This window comes from Geotrypetes seraphini, chromosome 13, assembly GCF_902459505.1.
Source record: "Geotrypetes seraphini chromosome 13, aGeoSer1.1, whole genome shotgun sequence".
Classification (NCBI taxonomy): domain Eukaryota; kingdom Metazoa; phylum Chordata; class Amphibia; order Gymnophiona; family Dermophiidae; genus Geotrypetes; species Geotrypetes seraphini.
In genome coordinates, this window is record NC_047096.1 from 68,198,614 (window position 1) to 68,213,627 (window position 15,014).

The window sequence follows — 15,014 nt, forward strand, 5'->3', positions numbered from 1 at the left end:
CCAAGCCTAGGAAGTGGCATCAGAGGGATAGCCAACACGATGCAGACAGCAAGTTTGTGCTGTCGCTCTAGCCTGGAAAATTAAAAATGGAAGGGAGAAGGGAAGGGGGCATGCGTGCAGCAGGGGGGATCGGGAAGGAGTGGAGCAGTGGAGAAGAGGGTGGGGAGGGGTACCATCGTCCCGGGCACCACTTACCCTCACTACGCCACTGGGTTAGTTGTAGCAAAAGAGGGATAAGCCAGGTCGAGAAGGGGCAGGCAGACTGTGAACATGAAGCAGCTTATCTTAAAAGAATAAAATAACCATCTTTTGCAAACAGCCCCCCTCCCTCAGTCTCTACTTAGAAAACAAGGCATTATTGCCACAAAAGGTTGTGGCAGCACAATCCCGGAGGGAAGCGTCCAGAGCTTTCCACCTTGTGATTCTGCCCCACACACTTCCCTGGGGTGAGAGATTCAACTGTGTGCTTGTGCCAAGGGACGCTCTTGTGCTTATCAGAGACCCTCTTGTGTTGGCACCCTAAGTGGTAAGGCAGGAACAAAAGGGTATAATCAAAAGCAGAAAGAAAATGCTAAAAAAAAAAAAACAAACCACCAATCAGTAGATATACTGCCAGTATAGCTGACTCATATAGTTCTGACCTAGATGAGGAACACCATCTTAGGAGACTGTCTGTCAGCAAAGGATAAAATGAACCCAGGAAGAGCCCATGCCTTAGACTGGATCTATCTCAGGTCTGTCCTTCTTCCCACACCCTCTTGCCAGCTCACCATTGGTGTTCTCTATGGCTTTCGAAGGAGTAGAGGTGGGCCCAGCCTGGAAGAAGCTTATGTCCACATCATCCTCCTCCAGGTCATTCAGGTTGTAGACTTTACTGGTGTCCACATCCAGCTTCCTGAAGTCTTTGGTGAGGACGCCGGGTCGGAGATCCAGGATGCCACCTAGGTTGGGTTTGGCCAGCTGCTGCCAGTGATGGAGGGTCACTGAGCCTACAAGGAATCCAATACAAAGAATCCACTTTAGTCACCACATGTAGCTGGTGTCATCCATGTCAACTTCAGCCCCAGGCTCGTTAACTACTATCCCAATACATGCAGGGATGTGAAATCAGGACTACGAGAGCCTGAATGCACTGCAGGACAAGACCAGAGTTTCAGCCTGAGGCATAGGATCAACAGGATTTCTTTTTTTTTTTACTTCTCTTTTTCACATAACTTTGTTTTATGCAGCCCTGGGAGGGGGAGGTGGGGAAGATCTGTTGTTGAACTGTAGCTTTCTTGTACTGGTAGGATTTGCTGTTATTCTGCTAGTTTTGTTTTGGTACAGCATTTTCACACTTGTTTGTATTTATATTTGAAAATTTAATAAATATGATTGCAAAAAAAAACAACCCAAAAAAACCCCAAACCTTTCTAAATCACTTTTTAAATAAAAATGAGTGAATCCCTCTAATTTCACAGAGCTGATTCATTATACTAACCACAACACCACTGTAGTTAAGAATCATAAATTTCAATGTTGCTTGTGCAGGTAAATAGCACTGAACTGGGGGTAAATCAGTCTGACTGGAAATGCAGCTCACAACAAAATCAACATTAAGAAGGGACAATCCTTCGGGGCAAGAAAGGAGCACACTTGCACATTTTCAGAAGAGAGCAGGCTGCTCCCTCCTCCCCAGGTGCCCACAATGAAGGATGGGCACAACATGTGTGGCTGGTTTTAATGCAAACTTACAAAGAGAGCAAATGCATGTAATTTGCCTTGGAAAGTTTGTGTAATTCATACATGTTAACCTGACTGCGTGGCTTGCAACTACAGTACATGGGCTTTTTGAAAATTCCCCCTTTCCATGTCTTCACAGGAAATGGAATCCAGTCCTGTTTTTCCAGTGCTCCACCAAAGCAGAAACAAGTAGGTGGAAACCCTGGACTGGATCTGACATCTGCTGGAGGCGGAGAAGGCCACTCACCCTCTAGCGGCTTGATGATCTGCAGTTTGTCCGGTAAGTAGGAGCGTGAGCCATAGGAAAAGTTTGAGCCACCAGTGAGGCCTGAACTCCCTGAATAGTTTGTGCCCGTGGACAGGATACTCTCGTTGGGCGTCAGCAAACCACTGGAGCTGTCCACACACTTCCTCAACTTCAGCTCCCGCTCTGTCTCCAGAGAACTGGCATCCTGCTGGGCAGAGAGTTGCTGAAGGGCAGCCACCAGATCCTGACTGCCAGGGGTACCGGGCATTCCCAGTTTCTGCTCCTGACCATGGAGTCTGCAGAAAATAAATAAATAAAGGTCACAGAACTCTTTAGGACCTTAATGTCAGAATTCATGTTCTGTAGGCAGACAGTGGAGGAGGAGGAGGAGGAAGGGCTAAAAGAGATCTCTTCCAGATCCATATTTTCCCTCTCTTAACTGGAGCAGGTAAATCTCAGTCCTGTCTCTATATATTATCTATATACAACTGCCCATCATATCTCCTTACCACCTCCAGTGTAAAATTCCGTACTCTACTTCTGCAATGGATACAAACCATGCTCACAGACGGCATTTATTCTACTGACCTCAGCAAAATCATCATCACCCCAATCCAAAAAGACCCAAAAGGACCACAGACCAGCCATCCAACTACACACCCATTGCCTCAATACATCAAACTTACAGAAGGCCTAGTAGCCAAACTCCTCACCAACTATCTAGAAGACCATAACATACTCCACCCCATGCAATCTGGCTTCAGAACCAACTTCAGCACAGAGACATTACTAGGCTCCCTTATTGACACAGCCAGACAACACCTCAGCACAGGAAAAAAAATGCTTCTCATACAACTGGACCTGACCGCAGCATTTGACCCAGTAGACCATAACATCCTCCTGCAAATCTTGGATGCAACAGGTATCTCAGATAAAGTATACTCTTGGTTTGAAGGCTTCCTAAAATCCAGAACATACAGAGTAAAATCAGACAAAGAAAAATCTGAACCTTGGTCAAACCCCTGCAGCATACCACAGGGATCCCCACTATCCCCTACTCTCTTCAACCTATACACTGCCTCTCTCGGAACATATCTGGATAATCTAGGCATAATCACCTATAGTTATGCAGATGACATTACCATTCTCATACCATTTGATCAGCCAAAGATCACCATGACAAATATACTACACCGAACACTAGAAACAGTTATGACTTGGATGAAAGATCACAAACTGAAACTCAATCCAGACAAAACTAAATTCATCCTCCTCGAAAATGACAAAGTCCCAACCATAACAAAATATAGAACTCAACTCAATCAACTATCCTATCCAAACCACCATAAAACTACTAGGAATGACAATAGACAGATGCTGTACCATGCAACTGCAAATAAATAAAACAATACAGAAATCCTTCGCATTCATGAGAAACCTGAGACAAGTCCGGAAATTCTATGAAATTACACAATTCCAGCTTATAGTGCAATCCCTAATCCTAGGACTGCTAGACTACTGCAACATCCTCTACCTCCCCTGCCCTGCTACTATGACCAAGCAACTACAAACAATCCAAAATACAGCTCTGAGACTCATCTACTCATTGAGGAAACATGACCATATCACAGAAGCTTACATCAACTCACACTGGCTACCAATCCAAGAAAGAATACTATTTAAATTCTATTGCATGTTATTTAAAACCCTAAATGGAGACAGCCCATCCTACCTGAACAACCGCCTCATCCAAGCAACCTCAACCAGACATAGAAAAACGCACTCCCCATTCATCCCCCCCCCCCCCGATCAAAGAAGTAAAACGGACAAAACTATACGATGGCCTCCTAGCCACTCAAGCCGCAAAACTAGAAAACCAGGTCTCCAACCTACTGATGACCACCCCAGACTACAAGATATTCAGAAATCAGATAAAAACTATACTCTTCAAGAAATTCCTGAAACAGTCCTAACTTCACTCACTTCGTCCTTCCTCCCTCCCTCCTCCCGCCACACTGAACTACCTGACCTTCTCTGTACAACCTGAGAAATGAAAAATGATCTTCCTTTGTTACCTTCCATTCATAAATATCTACCTACTCCTCACCACTTTTTACCACTCTAGAAATGACAAATGACCTACTCTTTACAACTCTAGAAATGACAAATGTTCTTCCATTGTAACCCCCATTCATAAATCTTTTGTAATCCACCTTGAACCACAAGGTAATGGCGGAATAGAAATCTCTAATGTAATGTAATGTAATCTCCTGCGTCATCCAACCAACCCCACCCAACATATCCACACGTCCCTGTGATACCTACTCCCAACACACACACATTCGCATGCATGCCCCTGTGACACACAGCCCCAACACACACAAACACACATTTGGATGCACTCAAGAATTTGGAACTGCAAGGCACATTTTATGCTCTAAGACCAGATGTGTTTGCTATTGTTGGACTTTCTTAACAAGCCACAGATGTGATAACTGATCCACAGAGGACTAGAAAATACCCAAAGGCAAGCAACTGAAGGCCAAAGGAGAGGTTGCATGGGTCAGAAATTTCTATTTCTCTCATTGTTTTCGTTCAGATTTAAATGCATTAAGAATGTCAAGAAATGCTAAATATTGGGAGGCTGATAAAAAGCCACTTGTAGCTCCCTCTGCTTCCAAATCTCATGCGAGAGTTCTTCAAACAGTTTCCGCGCGAGAAGTGGTAAGAGGGTGTGTCATAGAAGTCATGTGACTAGTCAGTCAAGCAAGCCGGCTCACTTTATGTGGAAAAGTGATGGAATTTGCTTTCGAGAGATTTAATAAATAGTGTTTCAAAAATAAAAGTGCAGAAACTTTTTCAAGATCCCTCGTATTATGCTTTTGACTGCTAGTTTTTTTTAGAGTCAGATTACACTTTTTAATTCCAGCTAGATTTCCCCCCCCCCTCCCTAGTGTTTTAACAATACTCGCCTCATTTACTATCATATTGTTTCCTCTCCCACTTCCCTTTCAGTTCTGTTTATGTTTGATGATTTGTCTGTTATTGATACTGTCTCCCCGAATTTGGTGATATATTATTTTTTTAGATTTGTTCATCGCTCTGTATTAAGATTAAGCGATTCATCAAATTTTAAATAAAACTCGAAACTTGATTCTCCCCTTCTGTTCTCTACTCTGACAGTGATGACAGCCATCTGCACTGATCACAGCACTTCCCTCCCCCACCCCCACTCACTGTGTACTGTCCGAACTGGGCTTGCTGCCAGCGCTCTCTAGTTCAGGGCAGCTGGTTTGAGGGGTGCTGGGACGGCTGGACACAGCTGAAGGCACCTCTGAGGACGGTCTGGAACTGGGAAGGGTGTGTGGTGATGGGCAGCATGACCTCCCTTTTGATACCTGGTTTATGGTCTTCACTGTCTCAAACACTCTTCTGTAGCTCCTGGAAAAGGAAGGGCACAGATGAAGGAAACATAAAGGGTTAATGAAGGGAAGATGAGGAGAAATAAACAAGGTATGTCTTGTTGAAAGCCCATCTCTGCTTTCAGAGGTCACAGATTTGATATACTGCGTTTCTGTGGTACAATCAAAGCAGTTCACACACACGCATACTGTATATCTATACCTAGGGGCTACCAGATGTCCGCCTGGGTGTCTGGATGGTTTCCTGGACTGGAGGAAGTTTGTCCAGGTTTTAGACTCACTCTCTCCAGTCCAGCCCCCACTTCGGAGTCAGGGACAGCTCTCATGAGTCTCCCCTGTCCCCTTGTACCTCCTCCGGCACTGCAGTTTCAAAATTTCAGGCAGCCAGCGGCGTTAGCAAGTGATCCTGCTGCCATTGGTCTGCCCTGGAAACCATCGCTCTGCAGCGCCCACCTACACAGAAACAGGAAGTGCTGTAGAGTGAAGACTTCCGAGGCAGGCTGGCCGAAGTTTTGAAATAGCAGCACCGGTAGAGGTACATGGGAACAGGGGAGACTCAAAGAGTCATCCCTGACTCTGGGGTGGCCCAGGTGGGGGGGCTGGGGAGAGAGAGGCTGCGCTAGGGGGGTTAGAGGTGAAACTAAGGGGAGATGGGGTGGGACAGGGCACTATGGATGGGCCGGGGATGGGGGATGGGCCAGGGCCGAGGTCAGGTGTCCTCTTTTTTGACTTTCCAAATCTGGTAACCCTATCTATACCTATATCTATAACATACAGGTATTTTTTTTATGTCCCTGTTGGGCTCATCATTTAGGAATATGATGCCAATGAGATTCTGAAGACCAACATTTTCTCCAGTATGAAATGGATTATTACAGCAGATAAAGATTTCCCAGTCCACCTATTTCCCCTTCTCCCATCAATAACCACCATATAATATGGCACGGAGACAAATTTTTCCCCGTCCCCACAGGAACTCATTTTCCCTTCCCGTCCCCATGAACTCTTTTCCTGTCCCTGCCCCATCCCTGTAAGCTCTGTCCTCCTCATATGCACAAGCCTTAAACACTTTAAAATCATAAGTGTCCGAGGCTTGTGCAGTTAAGCCAGAGCTTACAGGAATGGGACAGGGACAGCGACAGCGACAAAACTCACAGGGACGGGATGGGGGAATTTGTCCCTGTGTCATTTTCTAGCACAGACCTCTACTATTACTGCTTATCATCTTATGATTTCTGTAGTGCTACTAGACATACACAGCGCTGTACACTAAACACATATGAGATGGTGTAAGCTTCAGAAAATTAAATCAAGGCAGACAAAACAGGACAAGTAAGGGATTAGGGAATTATTAAAACAGACATGAGTACTGAACAGGTGAATAGGAGTTAAAAGTAGCCTCATAAAAGTGGCCTCTTAGCCTAGATTTGAATACAAAGAGAGACAAAGCTTGACATACCAACTCAGGAAGAATACTCCACGCATACAGTGCAGCAAGATCAAAGACTGAAAGCGACTCACCTGTGCTCCGAAGAGGCCGAACCGTCAAGGCCTTTCCTCATGGATCCCTCAATCTCAGCAGCCAGCGAGTCCTGCATGATATTGAAAACACTCACGGTTAAATGCGGGGGTTAAAGAGCCACCAGACCCCCCCATGTACTTGCCTCAAGGAAGAGCTAGGACAAACTGCATCAGAACACAGGGTGGATGTAACAGCAAACCGGGGACCTATAAACACTTTATAGTTCAAGTTCAAGTTTATTGATTCTTAATGAATCGCCTATTATAGATTACTAGGCGATGTACAAAACCATAAAACATGTAAAATAGACAATGGTGATAATGTAAAAACTAATTTTTGTTATAAATTAAAAAAAAAAAAATGACAAACAAAAGTACTTACATATTAAAACAAATATTAGTTTTGGACAAAAAAAACATACAAGAGTTGTGAGGAAAAATGGGGGAGAATATTTTAGCAAGAAAAGGAGGGTTACAACTATGGAAAAAAACAAATAGGAGGGGAGGTTAAATTTGGTAAAAAAAAGGAGAAAAAAAACAAAAAAAAAACTTTAAGAATCATACGCATCTTTAAAAAAGCATATCCAGGGGCCTGTGTACCCAATCAGGTTTATGGAGTCTTTAAAACATTACGCCTGGGGCTTAAGGACACTTGACGACACCACACCAAGAGGCATGAGATCCCCCGATTGGAGTTTATGAACACTTTTCAACAGCACTCCCAGGGGCCTGTAGAAACTAATCAGGGGGCTTTTGGACACTTATTTATTTATTTGGTTTTATATCCCGTCCTCCCCAGAGAACTCAGAACAGGTTACAAATTAACGTTCACAGTGTTACAATATTGCATTACATAGGGTTACAGTTAACACTCAAGAGGGTTATAATAATAGTACACAGGGTTAGCGTGTGGTGTCATGGCTTTGCAATCAAGGTGTGGAGTTTGAGGGATTTATCTAATGGTACAGTCTAACACATACGTTCCATTGGGACTGAACTGGCTTAGCACAGACAAGACAGACATGACAAAAATTTGGCTACCAAGATGAACAATCTAACACAAATGTTGCATAGGAATTCAGCTAGCTAGCATAGACGTGACAGGTAATTTGGCTACATGACGTCCCACCTACGGGCATTGCTTATACTTTATGACAGCACAACTGGGAGTCTGTGATCCTCAGCTGGGATTTATGGATACTTTTAACGGACAGAAACAATCTGGGCTTACAGATGCTTTATGACAGTAGACCCAATGGCCTGAAATACCAAATCAGGGGCTTTTGGGTACTTATGACCGAACACCCAGGGAACCTGTGCTTCCAATCAGGGTTTACGGACACTTTAAAACAGCATATCCAGGGATCTGTGGTATTCAAGTGGTGACTTACAGGCACTTACAACAACAAACTTGGGGCCTATGATCCCTGATCGGGTGTATGGATGCTATGACAGCATACCCGGGACTTATAGACTAGAGGTCTGCACGGGAACGGGGATCGCGGGAATCCCCCCTAAACCCACGGGACTCCCACAGGGTACCCCTCTCTGTCCAACGGGACTCCCATGGGGATGGAAAGCTTTGGAAGCAGGGTTCGTCCATATAATATAATGGACACGTCAGCCTTAGTAAAAGAGGGGGCTTATAAGTTAATTATCTGAACAAAAAACAAAAAAAAGGGTTCCACCAAAGAGATTCCACAAGGAAAACAGCAGTGCAAACACAAACGAAACTGTGGAAATTGATGATCCTGTCAGAAGCAATTGCTGCTTTTTATGGGGACGGGCAGGGATGGAGGTAATTCCTTGCGGGATGGTGGGGACAGAGGAGGATTCTGGCAGGACTGGGTGGGGATGGGTGGGATTTTTGTCCCCAATGCAACTCTCTATTTACAACAGCACACCTGGCCGACCGTGATCCTCAATCAGAGTTTACAGATACTTATGACAGCAAAGCATGGGTTCACGAGCAGTTTACAACAGCCCAACGGGGACCCATGGTACCTGACTGTGGGGTTATAGACACTTATATCAGCACACCCTGGGTTTTTGATCCCTAATGTGGGCTTACAGACACTTACTGACATTTCTGGCTGACTAGGGTAAATCTGGACAGATGATGGTTCCCAAATCCAGTCTTCAGGGACCACTCAGTGGGACTGGAGATCAGAGTACGCACCTGCGGGGGACCTTGAAGAACCAGATTTGAGAGTCACTTCTACAGGGAAGACCTCCGATATCTGTACCTTGAAAAATTCCCAACACCCGACAGGACCATCCATCAATATTACGGATTGCCCTGGCATTATCTGGACAATGCTGGGGCAGAAGCAGAGAGAGACATTATCAGGATAGCAGTGACACTCAGTGCCACTATCTGGAGCGTTATCTGAACCATACAGCACAGAAAAAGTACCATCTTAACCTATCGAGATAGCGGCACTGAATATTACCGTTCTCCTCCACCAGCCCATCTGGTTAGCAACCGGCATTGAAAATCTAGGAATTTAAAAGAAATGCCGACCATGGAGTTCAAATATCAACCAGACAATCTTCAGAAGTGGCGGCTGGACTTTTAGGATGCCGCTCAGAGCTGCTCACCAGGGGGAAGATGTTGAGTGAGCTGTAGCAGTTCACGGTGCTGTTGGGGACATTGCGGCTCCTCAGGGCCTTCACCTCCTCCCGAGCCTCATTTAACATGTTCTTACACTCAGCATATTTCTCCTGCAGATCCTGCAGCTGAGGGAGAGAGGAGGCAAGAGAAAAAAAAAAAAAAAAAAAAGAGAGGGGGGAGAGTACATGTCATTTTCTGTCCCAGAATCAATTAAAAGGAGTCAAGAAAGAAGCCAGAGAGAAGTAACATGCAATGATTATTGTCTGATCCAAAACTACAACAGTCCAGTTAAAATATTTTCTTCATAAAGATGCATTTGACTGCTAGACATCGTAAAAACACCAAAACTAAAGCAAAATCCATCCTTCTTTAAAAAAAAAATAAAAAAATCCCTCCTCTTGTAATTTTCCTTGATTGTCTCATCTGCCTCCAATTATTGTATTTCTATTAGAGAATGACACGGTGACAAAATTCATCACCGCTCCCGTCCCCGCGGATAACCGCGGGAAATAATCCCATGTCATTTTCTAGTGTCTGTTTCAACCTCGGTCCTTCTACACCAGCATTCTTCAAAGCAAAGCTTGCGGGTCAGTGGTTGTGGCCATTCATACCCTGATTCTTCCCTCTCTCTTGAAAGAATGACATGATGATGGTTTACCGCGGTTATCCGCAGGGACGGGAACGGTGATGAATTTTGTCACCGTGTCATTCTCTAATTTCTATCCTATTTACCTTACTAGTCCTGTCTGTTTTGAAAGTCATGTATTTGTTATATGAACTTTTTGTTCTCCTGTGTACAGTTATAAAATATTTTTTAGAATTGTACTTCGCCCTGAATATATGATAGGGCGATTAAACAAATTTTAAATAAATTGAAACTTGAACTTGATAAACGCAGCTTTCCCAAGAATGAAGATTAGAGAGCAAGCGCAAGGCATATCTTCATCCAAAGGACAAAGCTGCAGCTCACAGTTCTCATGACACCTTTTCCATGAATAAGGGTTAGAGAACAAGCACAAATTACAGCTTCACCTGATGGACATACCACAATACCCCATCCTTCACAACAACTTTCCCAAGAACAAAGGTTAGCAAACAGGCAGAAATTACAGCTTCGATGAAAGGCCAGAACTACAGCTCCACAGCCCTCTTTCCACCTTCCCCCAAATCTCCTCCTCCTCTTTTCACAAATAGATGTTACCACCCAAATATGAAAAAAAAAAACCCCCAACAAAATAGCACCATAAGGTTCCACAAAGAAAATGAAGCAGCAAAACAACAAAAGGATTGTGGAACAGAAGATCGGATGTACCAGTCTTTAGTTTACTAAGCATCCAAATAACTTAAAAAAAAAAAACCCAACAACAAAGGGTATATACAGTCACAAGTGACCCACAAGATAAAAAAAACAAATAAAGTATAAAATACAAATGACCCAACACGGGCCATGTTTTGGCAAAACAAAAATGCCTTCCTCAGGGGTCTTATGGGCCTACTTTGAAAGCTTGTGTGCTGTGCAGTTTGTTTGTAATCTCTTAACTACTTGCATTTTTTGTGACTTTTATGTTTTTATATTTAAAACAGCCAAGGACCCCATAAGACCCCTGAGGAAGACATTTTTATTTTGCCAAAACACGGCCCGTGTTGGGTCATTTGTATTTTATACTTCATTTGGTTTTTATCTTGTGAGACACTTGTGACTGTAGACACCCTTTGTGGATTGTTTTTAAGTTATTTGGACGCTTATTAAACTACAGACTGGTACATCCGATCTTCTGTTCCACAATCTTTTTGTTGTTTTGCTACCACCCAAATATGGCCTAGGTGAGTTCAGTTCCCTAACCTCAATCTGCAGCTGCTGCTGAACTTCTTTAGCGGCTGACAGGTGCTGCTGTAGTTCCTCATTCTCCGCAGAACGCTGCAAACACAGGAGAGAACATAAGAATAGCCTTACTGGATCAGACCAAAGGTCCATCTAGCTCAGTATCCCGTCTTCATGGAGGCCAATACAAGTCACAAGTACCTGGCAAAAACCCAAATTGTTCCTGATCCAAGTGAAAGTGCCAATTTATACCTTTAGTTCACTCTGTGCCATCCAAATTCCAGACACTCACTGGAGATCATCGCATGAAACGCATTCTTCCAGCTAACCAAATTAGGAAGGCAGCTGGTGGGTGCTGGGGAGCAGTAAGAGGCCATGCTCACAAATGAAGAGGAATGGAGTGGTGCACACAAGGTAAAAAGTCAGGGGGAGAGGGGGAAAGGTATCATGCTAATGGCTGGAGAAAAGGATGTCTGACACCACACTCGCACACAATCTCTACTCCCCCGCTGCGCAGGACTCACAGTGCGGCACTTCTGCTGGAGATCCACGATGTGAGCTAGTAGCTGGCTGACCTCCTCCTGCTGCCGGGCCATGTCCTCTGTTTTCCGCCCCATCTCTTCTGATAGCAATGCCACCTGCCTGCTGGCTTCCGCTGAGACACCAGCAAGACAAGAACAAGGACCACAAGCTCATTAAGGGTTCAGGGACTGTAGAAAGTGAGGCACACATAATCTGTGCTCCAGGACAGGTATTATATCAGAGTATAGGCTTTGAAGGCTTGATCATACCTCACAAGGAAACAACGAACTGCCAGTGGAGATCAGGGAAAGATCAATAACCTTTGACTGTTATCTGATGGCCTGTTTACATGTTTTAGATCTCAGGCAACTCACACAAGAAAATTATCTTTACTATGAGCCAAAGCCCTTGGGGATACCCCCTAACTAGCACTCTGACTTGGTAGGGTTACCAGATGTCCAGACTTACCTGGACATCTCCCCTTTTTAGAGGACTGTCCAGGTGTCCAGATGGATTTTCAAAACCTGGCAGTATGTGCGGGTTTTGAAAACCATTGAGTTTGGGGCCGCGTCTGGAAGGCATCTCTACATGTGCGGATCCGATGACATCACATGCATGTGCACATGTGAGCATGCGCAGATGTCGTTCAAACACGACCCCGAAGAGACGAGGTTTATGTGGGGCAGGGGATGGGTGGTGGAATGGGGAGGGGCTGTGGGCAGAATGAGGTGGGGGCTACAAATCCTCTTTCTTTAAAAAAAATCTGATAACCCTAGACTGGGAGCTCCAGTTGGATGTGGAATATGAGTAAGAAAATGGGTGTCCTTCACTTCATAGAAGTTGATTTTGGAGGGGTGGGGAGGTTTCCACACAGAGAACCTTAACTGCTAAACTTACCAAACTGCTCCACGCAATCTATCATTAGCTCTTCCTCTTGTTCTTCATATTGGGAGGTCTCATGCACTATGCTTGAGGCCTAAGAGGTAAGAAGAAGATAGAAGGAGAGAAAGGGAGAGATATTTGAGCTGGAAGGTGAGGCTAATGAAGTTTCTAGAGGTGAATAAAGCAGAGCAGAAGTAGCCAGAGCTTGGAAGGTTCTGGTTGTCTCCTTGTCCCCTCCCTCCTCTTCTCACCTTGTTCCTTAATTTCTGGTTCTCCTCCTCTAGCTCTTTCAACTTCTGCTGGAGCACATCCAACTGGAAGTTGTACTGCAGGGCAAAGGAGGATCCACAGCGCCTCAGTCTGATGAGAGGAAACCAGAGAAGAAAGCGTGAGCACCAGATGCACGTGCATATCCCCCTTTCCATCCTTCTTTCCCCACCAGCAACTGAAGCACAATGTCCTACTTATCCCAAGGACATTCCTGCAACATCTTCCAGCCCACATTGTCTCTGGAGACTGGCTCCTTTCATGTAGGCCCAGCTTTTTCCACCCACCAATCAAATTCCTGGGAATGGAAGATAGTGAACACATTCCCATGTTCTACCCTACAGTGATGGGCAACTACTAGACCACTTTAAATCAAAGTTGAAGACCTTCTCATTCAAGGAAGCCTTCGATGTATGAATCCTTTTCTCTAAAGTTTCTCTCAGACAGGATCCCTCCCTATTGTACGCGCCTTAAATGTCTCAATGTCCTATCTACCGATGGAGTTCTCCCCCCCCAACCTCATGTCCCTTATATGTCGGTCTAAAACTATAAGTATGTATCACCCATGATTTTATATTTTTGTATCCCGCTTAGAAGTATGATAAGTGGAATAACAAATTTTAAATAAACCTTAAACTTGAAACTCACGGAGGGGAAATGGCAGGGGCAGGCTCGCTCTCCTCTGTGCTCTTCATGAACACGTGCAGAAGGTCATCGCGCATGGCTACCTCGTGACGCAGCTGGGCAGTCTGGAAGTGCAAGGGGGAGATAGGATAGTTAGGCTGAGAGGGGGGAAGATCCCTCTGGAAACACTCTATAGTATTAGCTTAATTCAACCTTAAATTTTCTGACATCTGCTGTAGTGTGATTTAGAAGTCCTGATGTGTACATTAATCAAAGCAGAGACCATGCACAGACAATGTCCCAGAGAAAGCATGGCAAACACACCTCAGAGTTGATACTTAACCTGTTTGAACTATATTCTCTTGTTGAAAGGATATCCAGATTCAAATTGGCGGATTCAAGGTCGTCTGGAAGCATTAGATAATTGCAGGAATTCGAACTTTAAATGATGTCATTTCTAATGGTAAACTGCTTGATTTTACACAATTGCAACATAAATTTGGACTTCATAAATCACAATGTTTTCGTTGGTTGCAGTTGAAGCAGGCCATTCAGGCAGGGTTCCCTGAATGGAAAACTCTTAATACTCAGTTCAATATGGAATTTTTATGTTTTCAGGTGGACTTTCTGGGTCACCAGGCCGCGCAGTGGTATAAAACGATTAGTGATTTGATTAAAAAAAAAACTAAAAATGGTCTTAGGGATATTTGGAGCATTGAGATTAAGCATCAGTTTTCAGCATCTCAATGGCCACAAATTTGGTCTTGGAAAATGAGATGTACAATGTCAGCGTCTATGAGACAAACTTGTTTTTTTTTTTGTTACATAGAGCTTTTTGGACCCCAGTTAGATTACAAAAATTAAATAGTTCCTTGTCTAATGGATGCTGGCATTGTAATCTGGATGTAGGGACTTTGGATCATCTTTTGTTTTATTGTCCCCATATCTTAGCCTTTTGGTACTCAATCTGGGGTCAAGTAAATTGTTTATTGGAAAACCATGTAGCGTTATCTTATGATACTGTGATATTTGGAATGTCTATGAGAAAAAAGAGTCATATCATCGTCTAATAATAAACTTTTAATGATCATGACGGGAGTTGGCATCCAACATATTACTAATAATTGGAAATATTATAGGAGGCTTAATTTTAATTTTTGGTGGAATTCATTATGTCACATATATAGAATGGAAAGATTATTAGCGGTACAGAAGGGAAATTAAAAATATTTTATTAAAATATGGGAGCCATTAACATCTTTTTGTCATGATTAAATGCCATTTTTCTATTAATTATACACCACTTAGTATTGGTTGGGGGAGGGTTTCAAGTATATGATCTTATAATGATTTATGGGCTTTGAGGGAAGG

General features: G+C 43.8%; 1 protein-coding gene across 4 annotated transcripts in view; it reads right to left on the reverse strand.

Moving 5' to 3' along the window:
- Window positions 1–15,014, reverse strand: part of HAP1 (huntingtin associated protein 1) — an 81,338-nt gene that overhangs the window by 4,880 nt on the left and 61,444 nt on the right. For all 4 annotated transcript variants that reach the window (XM_033919426.1, XM_033919427.1, XM_033919429.1 and 1 more), the window contains exons 6-15: window positions 13,668–13,768; window positions 13,004–13,112; window positions 12,768–12,846; window positions 11,873–12,003; window positions 11,370–11,444; window positions 9,514–9,651; window positions 6,913–6,983; window positions 5,207–5,410; window positions 1,970–2,265; window positions 771–989 (exon numbers count right to left, since the gene is read on the reverse strand). In XM_033919426.1, the coding sequence (XP_033775317.1) occupies window positions 771–989; window positions 1,970–2,265; window positions 5,207–5,410; window positions 6,913–6,983; window positions 9,514–9,651; window positions 11,370–11,444; window positions 11,873–12,003; window positions 12,768–12,846; window positions 13,004–13,112; window positions 13,668–13,768 (1,423 nt within the window). The remainder of the gene's footprint in view (window positions 1–770; window positions 990–1,969; window positions 2,266–5,206; window positions 5,411–6,912; window positions 6,984–9,513; window positions 9,652–11,369; window positions 11,445–11,872; window positions 12,004–12,767; window positions 12,847–13,003; window positions 13,113–13,667; window positions 13,769–15,014) is intronic.